The sequence below is a fragment of the Rhinolophus sinicus genome, linkage group LG07 (assembly GCF_036562045.2).
Source record: "Rhinolophus sinicus isolate RSC01 linkage group LG07, ASM3656204v1, whole genome shotgun sequence".
Classification (NCBI taxonomy): domain Eukaryota; kingdom Metazoa; phylum Chordata; class Mammalia; order Chiroptera; family Rhinolophidae; genus Rhinolophus; species Rhinolophus sinicus.
In genome coordinates, this window is record NC_133757.1 from 13,274,132 (window position 1) to 13,289,266 (window position 15,135).

General features: G+C 42.8%; 1 protein-coding gene across 33 annotated transcripts in view; it reads left to right on the forward strand.

The window, feature by feature from the left end:
* The window catches only part of ABLIM1 (actin binding LIM protein 1), a 280,514-nt gene that overhangs the window by 167,085 nt on the left and 98,294 nt on the right, over window positions 1-15,135 (forward strand). For all 33 annotated transcript variants that reach the window (XR_012498406.1, XR_012498407.1, XR_012498412.1 and 30 more), the window contains 2 exons: window positions 717-900; window positions 4,497-4,606. Coding sequence is in view for 17 of the 33 variants with exons in the window: in XM_074339008.1 (XP_074195109.1) it covers window positions 717-900; window positions 4,497-4,606 (294 nt within the window). In the remaining 16 variants the exon portion in view is untranslated. The remainder of the gene's footprint in view (window positions 1-716; window positions 901-4,496; window positions 4,607-15,135) is intronic.

Sequence of the window (15,135 nt, forward strand, 5' to 3'; positions counted from 1 at the left end):
TTGAAAAAGACACCAACATCCAGACACAGCAAAGCATCCTTTTTGGCATGTACTGAGGTTCCGGACGATAGTTTTTTATCTTGGACAAGATCCCTTTTCTTTCCCGTTTTGCCTGTTCGTTTTTATCTCTATCTTTCTATAATATATAAATAATTGGCTCATCGTATTTACTGCCCAAAGAGAAAATTAAACGTCTGAATTTTTTTATAGCTATGGGAAAGTATTTCCAGAGTGTGAAAAAATAGACATTGGACATTTCAGCTGCTGCTTTTAGTATAGTGGGAATTTATTACTCAGCTTGGTTACAATCTTGGCCCAAACCAAGGAGTTGTGTGGGCAAGCAGGGGGTACCTTTCCTAAATAGCACTGCCAGCGACAGCTCTGTTCATATTTGAGACAGCATGAACCAAGGGTATCATTCCATCAAAGACTGTTTGATTATCTCTGAATCTTAGACATACCACAAAAGTCATTGAGACTTGGCCAATGGATTTTACTTGTATGAGATATTGCATAGCTCCCAAAGGAAGGGAAATAAAAGGGGAGGGAGGCAAGAGAGAAATCAGAGCCCAACAATAAATAGCTCTTTGTACCAGTCCCCTCCCCTAACCCCAAACCGCTGAGATCATAGAGTAAGTTAACAGCATGAGGTAGAAGGCAGCTGCTGCCCAGCAACTTGGCAGATCATGACCAGATGTGAACTTATCTTTCCACAGTGTGTGGCTGCGACCTGGCACAAGGTGGCTTCTTCATAAAGAACGGGGAGTATCTCTGCACCCTGGACTACCAGAGGATGTATGGGACACGCTGCCATGGCTGTGGGGAATTCGTGGAAGGAGAGGTGGTGACTGCCCTGGGCAAAACCTACCATCCCAACTGCTTTGCTTGTACCATCTGCAAGTAAGTGAGGGCTTCCCAACAGAGCAACGCTGGGTTCTGCTGTCAAATCTTGGGATATACTCGTACACCTTTAGTCTTGAGTTGTACTTAGCCTTAAAATATTCTCTTTCTGATGAGTCCTTAGATATCTTTATCTTTCTACTTTATTATCAGTTGTAATAAAAAAGTAACTTATGATGTCCTCTACTAAATAATATGACTGATTTTCAAGTGGCTTGAAACCAAGTCTGAAAGCAGCTCTAGATCTCGAAGGATTTTGAGCAGCGAAACATTGGGAGGACATGGCATGACTGCTTCAAGAGATAAAGCTTATTTGGAAGTAGTTCTTTGTGTGTGTGTGTGTGTGTGTGTGTGTGTGTGTGTAAAATAGTCTAATTTACTGTATAGCTAGAGTGAGCAAACTATGCCCCATGAGCCAAACTAGACCCAATACCTGTTTTTGTAAATAAAGTTTTATTGGAACACAGCCACGCCCATTTGTTTATGAGGCATCTATAGCTGCTTTCAAGCTACAGTGACAGAACTGAGTAGTTGTGACAAAAGCCATATGATCCGCAAAATGTTAAAAAATATCTATGAGCTGGTCTTTCAAGGGAAAAGTTTGCCAACCCCTGCTCTATGGCCATCTGTCATCTGCAAGGTTAAATCTTAACTGCACAAGCCAGCTTGATTAGAATGATCAGTCATAGAGAAGGAAACTCTGTGAACTGTGAGTGGGAAGATGTGTATTTATTATTGTGCTTTGACTGCTACTCATTAGAGAACTTAAGTTGGGCTTAATTCCTATAATGAGATTCACCAACAAGGGTCAGCTTCTTTATTGATCAGTTCTACTTGGGCAACCACATGACGGTTGGTGATTGCCATTGGCTCCATGTTTCTAAAAACTACAGTTCAGAGAAGGTGCTTTATTTTGTTTTTCAGCATTTCATGTTGCTGGGCCAGAGAGATGTAAACTCTCGAAGGGTAAATTTAATTTCATGTAATTAATTAACAAGGTAATACTGATAGATGAATCATAATAAGATTTTATAACGCAGTTATTTTAATAATTTTTATAATGATGAGCCCATTTCTCAATACATTTTTAAAAGCAAAAGTTAAAAGTTTTGGATTCATGAGCTGAAACTGTTTCCATATTTAATCAAAAGCAAAGTTCCCTCTTGACCTCTCCCTTTACAGGTTGTATCCCACAGCCCGGTTAAAAGCCCTGGGCTGGCATTCAGGAGACCCCAGTTCCAATCGTTTCCAAGGCTGATTTGAGACTTACATGAATTAACATTTCCAAGGTAACTGCCTCATCTGTAAAATGAGAGGCTGTGGACTAGATGCGAGTGATTCCCCAAACCTGGATGGTCACTGGAAGCGTCTCTTTAAAAAGAGCCATTTCTAGCCTTCTCTCCCCAAAAACGCACATGCTTATTAAGTAGTTTCTGGAGGGTTCCCAAGTGTAACGTGACTCAGCAGGTCAGAACGCCCTGGCCCAGGTAAACTCTAAGAGCCCTCCTGACCAGGGCCCTGAGAGCTCATTGTTTTAATTTGGTAACACTGGACAGACAGACAGCCCTGTCCCTGGACGTTTGAGCCAGCGAGAGGGGCTCACTATTGCTGCCAGAGTGCTGCTACAGCGACTGCTAAATGACAGTAATGCTACCTACCTTGGAGTCCACCTTCATGGCTTACAAATGCATTTCTGTAGAATTTAATTTCACCCTCTTAGCAGTTCCACGAAATCAATCCAGCATTAGTGTTCCTATTGTTGAGTGACTCTGGGTCTCAGAGGTTAAGGCACTTTCCCAGGTTAACGTTGCAAGCCTGAGATTGGAACTCAGGTTTTTTGACTCTATATCCAGTTCCCTTTGTATTACGCACATCCGTGCAAATAACAGAAGGAAGTGGACCCATGTGGGCAGAGGATGTAGGGAAAGGGGAAACTCCTTGAAAAGGGTTCATTTATGAAATAACGAAACTCAGAGTTCAAAAGACCAGACCCAGTGTTGAGAACTGGACTCCGGTTTGTCCCATAGTGAGTCCATATAGGACTCAAGTCTAAAGATCCAAACTTAGATCAGAAGCAGGGCCTGGAGTAGGGTGAGGCATGTGAGGGCCCTGGGGGGCACACTTTAGAGGTGCTCTCACTCAGGGTCATGCAGTGCAGGGTCCGCTCCTGAGAGTTACAGCCTCCTAATTCCGTGCCCTTCCTGCTCACTGGCCCTGATGGGAGGCAAAGAACCTGCGCTTGTTTGTTGTGGACCCTTAACTTCCTCATGCCCTCCTCACAGAGCAGACTGGGCACTTGGTCAGCTGTAATTAATGGGTGTGATAAAATCGTCCCACTGGCGTCCAGCAAAGTATGACTTTGATTATTAAAGACAGAGCAAGTTCTGAGTGGATGGATGTTACCTGCACCTGCCTGTGGCCTAGTCTCCCTAGCTGGTCAATCCAGGCAAGTCACTTAACCTCTCTGGGCCTTATCTGAACAATGGAAAATAATACAGCACCACAAGAGGATAGCAGAGCACCTCAACTCAGTACTTCTAAAGTTGGGGGGTGCAAGAGTTGAAAACGCTCCTTGGTGACTGGCGCCAAGCACATCTGTGGAGGTGTCTTCACTCCAAATGTACTACCTGTGTGTGCATCACAGTTAATGACGACTGCTAGGCAGCCGAAGGGCAACTTAAAGGAGGGAGAGCAGTTGTGAATGCAAAACTCACATCAAGAAGCTTGAATTTGTTCTTAAGTAATTGCTCTGACTCAGAGGTGTGGAGATGTTTTGGTTATGAGCCTTCCATTTCCAACTGACACAATCTCACGTTTGAAAACTCATGTTGCTGAAGATCATGGGCAAATTGGACAACTGCAGGTAAGTAGGCCTGGACACTGCCGTGTGGCTCCTGACTAATGACTTTTGTTCACAGCTATCTGCCTGCTGAACTGGTGGCACACATGGAGAAGGCAGTATTTTTGCAAAATGTGCGATTATTGGTGAATGTCTCATGTGAAAGGAAATTATCTTTCTGAAAAGAAGATAATACTACTTTTTAAAGAGATATTTACAGCATTGTCACATTTCTGCGAAGGGACACCGTCCCAGCTGTATGATACATTCAGGTCACCCATGCAGCTGTCCAGGACAAGTCTTGTTGAACAGACTTTGTTGCATAGGTCTAGGGAACTGAAAGAGTTAATGTTTGACCTGTAACCAGTTCTCGTGGGGAGGGGCCTTCCGCTTGAATAGGAATTTATGGCATTTAAATGTTTTTTTTCATAAAGTATTTTCCATTTGGAAGATGGAAAACTTTACTGCGTGTGCCCCAGTAAGTGACTTGTTGGAACATCCCTCCTCTAGTACGGAGAGGCGACTCATTCCCGTTTACTATCTGGTTGCCCGTTGAAGCAGTGCATTCTTCTTAAGAGGCACGTTTATTTTTTGGACCACCTCCAGCTGGCTGGCTCGGTTAAGACTGCATTTCAGACATTTTGGCTGGTGCTCCTGCAAGAAATGAATTGGCACTGGAGGGCAGCAAGCAGAAGGAATTAGGAAATGGAATAAAATTGCTGGAATAATCTGGAGGGCAATGTCTTTCTGTCTCCAGGCGCCCGTTTCCACCCGGAGACCGAGTCACGTTCAATGGGAGAGACTGCCTTTGTCAACTGTGTGCCCAGCCCATGTCGTCCAGCCCTAAAGAAGCCTCCTGCTCTAGCAGTAAGTGCCCAGCCTCCTGCTGACATGCGTTCCTCGTAGCTCAAAGGTCGCTTAGGCAGGTGCCTCCCTTTTTGGGAAACTCGGTTAGGTGGGGCCGAGAGGAGTCCTATAAGGTATTCTCAGTTGTAAAACATGAAGCCTTGACTAAAACCCATGCCGTGAGAAGCACCTCCCTTATTTCAAAAAGATATCAATAGAATTGGACATTATACTGTGAGTTTTGACAGTATGTGAGGGGAAAAGAAGGATAAAGGCCGTCATTAGAAGGATTAGAAATGCCATCTCTAGTCGTGGAGGTTGAGATATGAGAGCATTTGGTGGTAATGTGACTGACATCTCTGTGTATTAAAAATAAAATGGTCCCCACTGTGCCTAGGGCCAATATGATGATTGATGCTTATCCTTAAATAATTGCTTATTCTTTCTTACCCTTAAATACTCTTTATTCGCCTGGAGGGTTTCTGATGTTGATTCATTGTGCAGATCATTTGTTGAGTACGTACTGTGTGTTTTGTTGTTCACACTGGTGACATAGGTGTGAACAGAACAAACTCAGCATCCTCAAGAAGCTTACTTTCTAGTGAGAGCAGATAGACATACGTGCATACACAAAAATACCTATAATGTGAAAAGAATTAAAGTAGTAAGAAAAAGGGTAAAGGGGCGTCATTTATATGGGACAGTTCAGGGGGAGGGGGCTCTCTTAAAAGGTGACACCTAAAGAGAGAACTGAAAAAAGTGTGGGAACCAGCTATACATACATGGTGGAATTTGTGTGACAAGGCTTTTTGTCTGATCTGTGGGAATCTTTCCCAAAATAAAAATAGTGGCCAGGTGCACTATTTCTTCTAGTAACCAGTTAACCTTTAAGTGAGATATACTCTGAACTCTGGGCACCCAGCAAGGAAGCTGTATTCCATCTCTTTCCTGGGGCATTAGGAAGTGGCATGGAGGCTTGCTTTGGTCTCGGTGGATGTGCCAGTCCTTGGGAGACCTGGAACAACCGCCTTTAAGCCCTGCTGCTCTCAGCACATAACAATGAGATAAGCTACTTCTGCTCCAGAGGAATTCTGCGCCATTTGTAACCATGACTCCAAATCTTCCTGTTAAAGCAAAAGAATCCTGATACCTATTTAAAAAATAAGAATATTCTGACCAAATCATTTGCATAGAAATTGGATTTTGACCATTGGGAGGGAAGAAGAAACTAAATGTGTTCGAGTATCTTCTTCAACACAACTGGATCTGTACGTCCTGCCAATAAATACTGGCCACTTGGGGAGGGCAGTGGCTACAAAGCAGCGCACGATCCTACACCCCTACTAGGATTTTGACTCCCTTATTATCTTTACCTACCCTGCCCAAAGCATGTCACGGGGAAGGTGACCTGGGGTGGGAATAGTCACCCATAGTGTGGGAGGGCTTGCTTTACCAAGAACATTACCAAAGACATTGGAGGAATTCTTCAGACTAATTAAGAAAAAGAAGATTTTATGAGTCCCAGGATTTATGTCCCACGAGCATGCTCAAGGTCACACAAGCTATCTGATAATAAGGTCGGATTAGAGGCAGGCTTTGGACTCCAGTTTTGAGGTTCTCCTTTTGTTTCATTAGGAGAATTCATTGTTTGCATTAGGAAACAGAAGCGGGATATTGTTAAAAGCTTCCAGTCCTCGCCATCTGTGCAATTTGGAAACCTGTTTCCTAGTCATGGCTCTACCAAAATGGCTATTCCAATTTTTATTACTCATTTTGTTTGCTTTGTCTGTATTTTCTATTTTAATATGACATACATGTTATACACATAAAAAAGAAAAATGTTAAGTGTAAAAACGTATCATACTCAAATGCGTTACATCTCCAATGCTAGAGGTGATAATTACTGCTCATGTGCAAATTGTTAGAACAAATCGTATTTTCTCCTTTGCTCCCAATGGATGGAATCTCAATTCTCTGCAAATGCTCTTTGATCAGTTCATTGTTATTTTCAACAAGCACTTGTCTATTTAGATAAGTACTCAAATAGTATTTATGGGGCATATGGGGATGAATGTCTGTCAAAAAGAGAGCTTTTATATATGGATACACACATGCAGAATACCCAAACGAGGCAGGCATGCAAATACTAGAGCAAAGGAATTTTTAGCAAGTTTCTGAAATTCACTGGAGCATAATTAGAAAACATTTGCTTGATATTTGTAATTCCTGAAGAATTGCCTCGTACTTTAAAACTATTCCGATGTGACTTTGATTCTTATTTTTTTAAAAATAAATTTAAACTTGGCAAAGCTTCCTACATAAAAGGAAAAACTGAAACTCTTCTTTACTAATGTTCAGAATCTATGAAATATATCAGAGAGCCAAAGTCCTCTCTTTCCTTTGAAACGTTCTTTCAAAAACGAGTTTGCTCTTCTGAACCACAGTTTTATTTCCCAAACTGTGGCTGGTTTTCCACAATCACTGAATGGCAGGTGAAGACCGTGTGAGAGGGAGAGAAGCAAAGAGTGGCCAGCAGAAGCCAAGTCGATGACGGGATGAGAATTTACACAAAACAGTCTCGGTTTGACTTACTAGGTAGAGATGCAATTTGTACTTCGGCTGCTCAGGGGTTGCCATGTCTGTCCTGCTGGGATGGAGAACTCCCAGTGAAGAGCCTATGACGTCTTGGGCACTCGGCTCTGTGCTTCCTTCCACCTTACAAGAATTCTTCTAACCTTTGTATCTATTTCATTTTCTTTATCAAACATTCACATAGTACTCCCTGTGTATCAGGCACTGTGTAACTGATCTACACATTTCACCTCTGTTAATCCTCATAGCCACTGTATGCTTTGGAATGAAAACTATCCCCGTTTCACAGATGAAGAAACCAAGGGTCATAGAGGTTAAATGATTTGCCCAAGGTCACACAGACAGGAAGTGGTGGCGCTGGCACACAAACCCTGGCTGTCTGGCCCCAGATGCCGTGCTACCGTCCCCGACGTTTAGTTTACAATGTTGGTATCACTCTCTGATTTTCAAAGATGGGGTTGCTGAGGCTTGGAGTGGTGACCTGACTTGTCTGCAGATTTATCCATGTGTTCTGCCTCCACACGTTGTGCATTTTCTACCTGCCACAATTGCCTCCCTTGTTGTAGCAAGATTTGGTGAATGGAAACCGTCAGGAAGTTATAAAACAAACTACTTCAATTAAGGGTTATTGCCGCTGAATTAATTAAAACTCTTGCTGCATGCAGTCTAATACAATTTGAATTCAATAAGCAATAAACATTTTATAACAGGGAGATGATAGTAAGTTACCTCACAGGGTTGTGATGACTGCTTCTACTATAATAAAAAAAAAAAATCAGTGGCCTGTGTCTAGCTGATCCACAATTAGAAACAAAAATGTAAGTACAGAAGACATTAGGCTCTACGAGAAGGTTACACACACTCCTCTAAGGCTTCATTCTACTCCATGCTCCATGTATTTGCCAGTAAGTGCGGAACCGAATCCCGTAAGGGAAGGAGCCGTGTGAGGGGGAGTCTGTGTGTGACAACCTAGAGCGTGGGGAATCGGGTTTGGATTGTCATTTCCTACGTGACTCCTGTCTATTTCAGGCACCTGAGCAGGCGTGGGTTGCTGTCTACCACCACCCTTTCCATTTCAAAGGGTGTCTGACTAGTGTCTGATTGCATATGGGATGATAGACGCGGGGACACACACACATAAACACATCCGCAGCCACCTTCCTCCTTTCTCCACTCTGCCCTGTATTGCCATTATTCTGAGTGTCACTGGAACTCCTGTAGGTATCAACACAAAGGCTCTACCTGGACTGAATTGAAATTGTTTCCGATAAAGAGTCATGTGCATGTTTTCAAAGGGGAGGAAGAATTTTTCAATTATTTTACTTTTCTACTTGGTGCAATAGTTTTTCAGAGTTGCAAGATATTTTTTCTTTATGTTCTTTCTCAAAAAGTCATTTGCCAGTTGAGTGAGACTTGTCTGTTGAAGCACCTAAAGGTAGGTGGAGGAGTGATGATCTGACTGCCTGCGTCCGGTCCTAGCTCGGCCACTTACTGGCAGTCTCTTTACTCCTCTGTCTTCTATTTCCTCATCTGTAAAATGGGAGGGTAATAGAATAGAATTGGAAAGGAAAGAAGGAAGCTGACGTAGCATAATGGTTAAGAATGTGAGCTCTACATTTCAGAGTGCCTACCCTGTAAGGTGACATGAGTAAATAGGTAACAGTGCTGTAGGCTTATAAAACAATAACTTACTCTTCAGGCATTGATTTCTGAATTTTTGTGGAGACATCCCTACATTTTGTGACTTTGCCCTTTTCACTCTCCTGTTGATTATCGCTGTCTTTATCTGCTCATTATATGTTTCCCACCAATATAAAAACCAAGAAAGACAGGAACACATCCACCCATATAGCCCACAGATTATTGAAGTTGGACTTATGGGGATGTGTTTTATGGTAGGATCTCCAAAACAGATCTACCCCTCCTTCATTAGACACGTGTTTCCTTAGGATAGGATGGCAGAGGAGGTTTGCTGGGACCCTGCTAAAGAGTGTGGGTTCTGGACAGGTTGGTGACTGGTTCTAATGCTAGTCCTACCATGTTGCCCCAAAAATATGACCAGGTCTTATATTAAGTTTTGCTCCAAAAGACGCATTAGGCCTTACATTCAGGGGATGTTACCCTGAAAAATCATGCTAGGGCTTATTTCCCTAGTTATGTCTTATTTTCGGGGAAACACAGTACCACTTACAGGCTGGGTGGCCTTGAAAACTCAGTCTCTCTATGCCTCTGTTTTTTTGCCTATGAAATGGTAAACAATAATAGTTCCTTTCTCAATGGGTTATTCTGGGGATTAACATAAGTCATGTGCTGAAAAGAGTCATGACCTCTAGTAAGCACATCTGTATATTAACCGCTGCTCTTTAAGGAAGTTATGAGACTAGCACTTGAGCTTCGAGATCCTAAGACTCCAAAAGGAAAGAAGGAAGAGGACATAGCATAATGGTTAGGAGTGTGGGCTCTACATTTCAGAGTGCCTGGTTTGAATCCCAGTCCTACCTCTTCCTCGCCTAGGAGCCTGGGCAAGTCATGTGAAGTCACAGAATCTCTGTGCCCTCATCTAAAGATTGGCAAATAGCTACTTCCAAAGGTTGTTGTGAGACTAAAGGAGACACTACATAGGAGAACAGTGTAAATGTGGCGAGGACACTTGTGAAAACAGTGCAGGGGGAAACCCAAACAGAACAGAGGCTTTGTTGTTCTGTGTCCTGAGAAGCGAAATTGGGAAGATGAAGCAATGGAGCCAGGGCACAGGAGGCCCTGAGGAGTCTGGCAGTGTGGACCTCCAGGGGAGAAGTTTTAGCAGGTGAGCTGATGAAAACCATGTCCTAGAAACATCAATTGGTAATGGCGGTAGTGCTATGCAAAGGCAGTGATCAGGGTGCAGGAGACCATTAGTTGTGGGTACAGGTAACAGCTGTGAGGAAGGCTGAGGAAGGTGAATGAAAAGATCGTGTCAACAAAAGATACAGGATGTCATTTAGGCATTCAACAAACATTTCTTTGGGCATCTATGTTCCCAACGCCAGCCAAATCCTTTATTACACATTATTCTGATACATGTGTCACAACTAAGAAACCAACATCGGTGCATGGCCCATTGCCTTTAAATTGTTCCGATGCATGCTCAGCTCCACCACCAAGATAATCAACTTATTAAATGTAAGGACCCTGTTGCCTTTCTCTCTTATACAAGGTCTAGCGCATAAAGGCCTGGAGCAACATTCTGGAAATTGAATCAAAGCCATCTCTCTCTCTAAATAGGGTGAATAACCGCCTTTTTAAAAAACAGGTTTAAGTGTTCATTGTAAAACAATGTAAATATTACAGAAAAGTACAAAGAAGGAGATAAAAATCACTGGAATCCTGTCACCAAGAGACCACGTCTGTCAATATTTTGGTGAACATTCTCTGGATATCGCTGTAAGTGCTATAGACATGTGCACAATTTTACCTAAATTCTTCCCCATAGCATGTTGTTCACTCTTCTCCTCATTAAAAACCATCTATTCTCTTGAGTGTCACACAAAAGGCCGAAAGCCTTGAGTTCACTTAGGCCCCTCGGCAACAGGGCCAGCGCACAGGTGTCCTGGCCAAAGCTGGGCTTTGCATTTCTATTATGGCCATTATTACCGTGTAGCCCTGCTCGTGCTTTGTATGTTTATCTCTCCAACCAGACTGTGAACTGCTTAATGACAAGGACTGTATTTTTTATTTTGTCCTTATGAATAGCACTGTGCACATAGCAAGTATGCAATGTTCTTTTAATGAATGAATTGACACCATCCCAGGAGAGCCTTTGAGGAAGTAAATCTCAGCTCCAACGTCTGGAATGTTGAGTTCTGACCCGCTGCTTAAATGTAGTGGTTTTGTCAGAGTACATAGGGACAGTATGAATGCATGGGAGGAAAGATGTATTGGTGTATTTAAACTTGCATTTTTCTCATCGTATTTATAAGCCTTCCCCCTTATTCAATAAAAAGGGAAGCAGTTATTGCTTCAGACAAATTTATTAGTGACAGAATCACAAGTTTTGTTTTTAACAAAGTAGACATGTCAGGGAATGTATTTCCCCAGCTTTGAGTCTGAGGTTAGAGGGAGGCCTCACCTGTCTAAGCATTTAAGTGCCAGCCCCTGGCCTGGAGTGGTAGGGGTCCAACCAGGCGTGACAGGTCCGATATTACTCTACTGAGTATCTATGGAGTGGGGTGGGAAGAGAATTTAGGATTTACATAGTAGCCAGAGGTTTACTGCAGACAGACAGGGTATGTTGCAAAGAGGAATATTATTACTATTCAGATTTTTCACACTGAAATATATAAAAATTAGGAGTCAGACCGAAAGATCCCAGAGCGGCACATCGTTTCATTTAGCCGGGCATCAATTATTTTAGTTGCAAGAAAGGAAGACAACTTTTCTGCTTTATAGGGAAAGGGTATAACTAATGGGCAAAAAGCGAAAGTGTTTATAAAAAGTGTTTTCAGTGGATGGAAAGTTAACGGCACTTTGTTATTTGCTGTTTTCATTTCACCAGGTATGCTTCTTACGTAATGAGACCCACACCTTCTAACTTATCAGTAAAACTGGAATTTTAATGATTGGAATAGCAGTCATTCCTCAGTTTATTTTTAACTTTTCAGTAGCAGTAAAGCTTTCGCTGTTCAAAGGACTGCTGTGTATACCTGTAGTTGTATATTCCTATAGAGTATCCCAGAAAGATATCAAGAAATTGCTCTTAGCACTTGTCTCCAGCAGAGCGGAAGCGAGTGGCTGGGAGACAGGCAGGAAAGCAAACTATTTTTACTATATGAAAAAAAATTTTAACTGTGTGTGTATTACCTATTTAAAACCAAAGTACATTAAAAATAGCACAACGCTAATTTTACAAAATGAAAGGCCCATTCCAGGCTAAAGTCTCACTGCAGTTTGCCCGTGCTATGACCTTCAGCTGTGTGTGTATTAAGTGGCTGGTCACATGATGAAGGTACTGAAACTGACGTTCTCCCCCTTTTCTTCTTCCTGTCTCTGGAATAGAGGGAATAAGCTGATGTTTGCTAATGGCTATTGAATCTGAGGAGCTGACGTAGAATTCAAGCCTGATTTCCTCTTTGGCAAAAGCCCATGTGTGCTGGGTGACCATCGCCAGTTAAAGATTTATTATACAACTCTTCACCTGGTTAAAGTTTACAACAAAATTAGGGAAATCAGTGCAAAAACAAACCTTGATACAATTTTTTTAAATTGAGGTAAAGTTCACATAACATCAAATTAACCACTTTAAAGTGAACATTTTAGTGCATTCATAATGGTGTACAACCATCACCTCTGTCTAGTTCCAAAACATTCTCAGCACCCCAAAAGAAATCCCCATACCCATGAAGTAGTCTCTCCCTGTGCCCACCTTCGCCCAGCCCCTGGTCTGCTTTCTGTCTCTATGGAACTATTCTGGATGTGTCGTATAAGTGGGATACAGAAGAGCATGGCCTTTTGTTTCTGCCTTCTTCCATTTAGCGTAAGGTCTTCAAGGTTCATCCAGGTTACAGCATTCATCAGTGCTGCATTCCTTTTTATGGCTGAATAATATTCCATTGTATGGACAGACTGCAATTTGGTTATCCATTCATCTGTTAATGGATAGATGGGTCATTCCCACCATTTGGCTATTGGTAATAGGGCTGCTGTGAGCATGCGTGTACGAGTATTTAAGTCCCTATTTTGGGTCTTTGTATAGTTTTAAGAGGGGTTTGCTAGAACTATCCCAAATCTTGAAAGCAGGGGCTGCCAATTTTCTAAACCTCCCCTGGAAACTGTTGGGTCAGTGTCCACTAGTGTCCTGTGGCATCGGCACAAGTGAATGGCCCCCTGTGATTGCAGGTGGCAGCCTTCATCTGGGGCGTGTGTCTTCTTCCCTTGTTTGCTTCCTTCCTTTCTATTTTCTACCCTTTCTCCTCCTCCACTACTGGCCATAGCTTAAGCAGAAGACTACTTGAGCACTGCCAGCTGGTAGAAGTGTGACCCCAAATTTTCCAAACCCTGTCCAGAAAAGATATGAGAGTGCTGCAGACTCAGGCTTTGAGCTTAGGACACGTTAGTTCTGTCTTCCAGCAACTGCCTAACAGTTGCCCTTTTGAGGGGAGGCTCAGGGATCCAACAATGTTTGCGAGCCCTGTCTGGATCAGACATGGTAATCAGCATGGAGAACTGCCCCAAGCACACAGAGAAGTGCTAGTAGAGCCCGGTGCTACGTGAGTGGCCACTTGCCCTGTCCTGGGGGAGGCCTCCGGGCAAGAACGCCCTGTGCACTGAAGCTGTGACTGGAGCTTTTCACGCATGCAGACTGGAAATCAGTATCCTTAAGGTTGTCATGAGACCATAGCCTCTTCTGAGAGCATCCCACGATTGGGTGGTGCTTGGCTCTGGTTTCATAACTTCCCATCTTCCTCTTGCTGTCCTGGTGGCATTTTCAGTCAACACAATCCTACTTTTATTCTTGGATCAATCCTTGGGATGTTTGCGTCATCGGAAATGATGCTGAGCAACAGTGTGGGACAAATGCGGACTGACAGTGCAAGGCCGGGGCCCAAAAAGCAATGACCCTCTGGGCCCGTCCTCCAGCAGCTGGGCTTTTGGAGTTGTTAGCTGGGAATCTTGACGTTCTGAATGTACTTGTTAGGATGATGGTTTATTCCATACATTTAGCCTCTTCTTTTATAGTAGTTCTGAAAATGTGTGTGTGAGAACACACATATACACACTTACACTCACACACACTCCCTTTGATAGGACCTTAAACCTGAAAACTGGAGCTGGTGACAAAATAGTGTTAATGTTTTATGCTATCATTTTTTGCCATTAAAGACTCTCTATTACTCCCTAGGAAATACAGGTGTGTTATTATTGTTATATTTAAATTATTTATTTTTCTGTTACAGTTGACAATTCAATATTATTATTTTATGTTAACTTCAGGTGTACAGCATAGTGGTTAGACATTTATGTAGTTTATGCAGTGATTCCCCCAATTAGTCTAGTACCTGCCTGGCACTATACATAGTTGTTGCAACATTATTGACTATATTCTCTGTGAGATGTGTTATTATTATTATTTGTTGTTTGTGGAAATGGAAGAGCATCTGTTCAAGAGATTCTTTTGAAAGGCAGTGGGCATTGTCTTTAAGCAGATATTAAAGTTCTCAGCTCCTAACCAGTTTTCAGCAGCCTTTTTAAAGTATATGTTCTGCTCCAGAACTGTACGCGCTCAAATACGCGGCATGCTTACTGTGTGTAAGGCACCCATGTCATCCACCCCGCTCCAAGCAGGCCCTGAGAAACTCAGCCTCCACTGGCACGTCGGAATCAGTTACTCAGACCAGTCCTCATGCTGTGCATGTTCGTGGGCCCATCAGAGCCACCCTCCAACGGTAAACAGCAGAGATTCTCAGACTCAGCTGTAAGGCCTTTGGGGTCGGGTCTGGGTTGGTACCAAGACCATCTCTTTGCTGTTCACCCTCGTGCCCAGCACCACTAGCCATGGGATTCCTGCTTAATAACCTCGTAATCAGTAAATGGAGAGGGAAAGCACAGTCTGGCTCCTTTTAATTTCCCGTTCAAATCCTGGTCATGACTATGGGGGGGGGGGGGAACACACCCAATACTACTTGAAGGGCAGAGTATCTTGACCTTGAAAATCCCTAATACTCCTAACAGAATTCTGTGAGCACTGGTGTAGGGATCAGAATTAGAAGTTTCAGGTGTGTAAATGGTCTATATTTATGAATATTATGACCAAAGTAACTGAAATTGTATAAACATACGGGGCATACACTTTAAAAGGAGGAAATATGGGATTCTTTTTCTTTTTCTTTTTTTTGCCAAATATGAAATTATGGAGGACTCGGAAAAGGGCTGCTTGCCAGGCCTGCCGTCACCTGTCCTGATGAAGGCTGCTCATCTGTTGC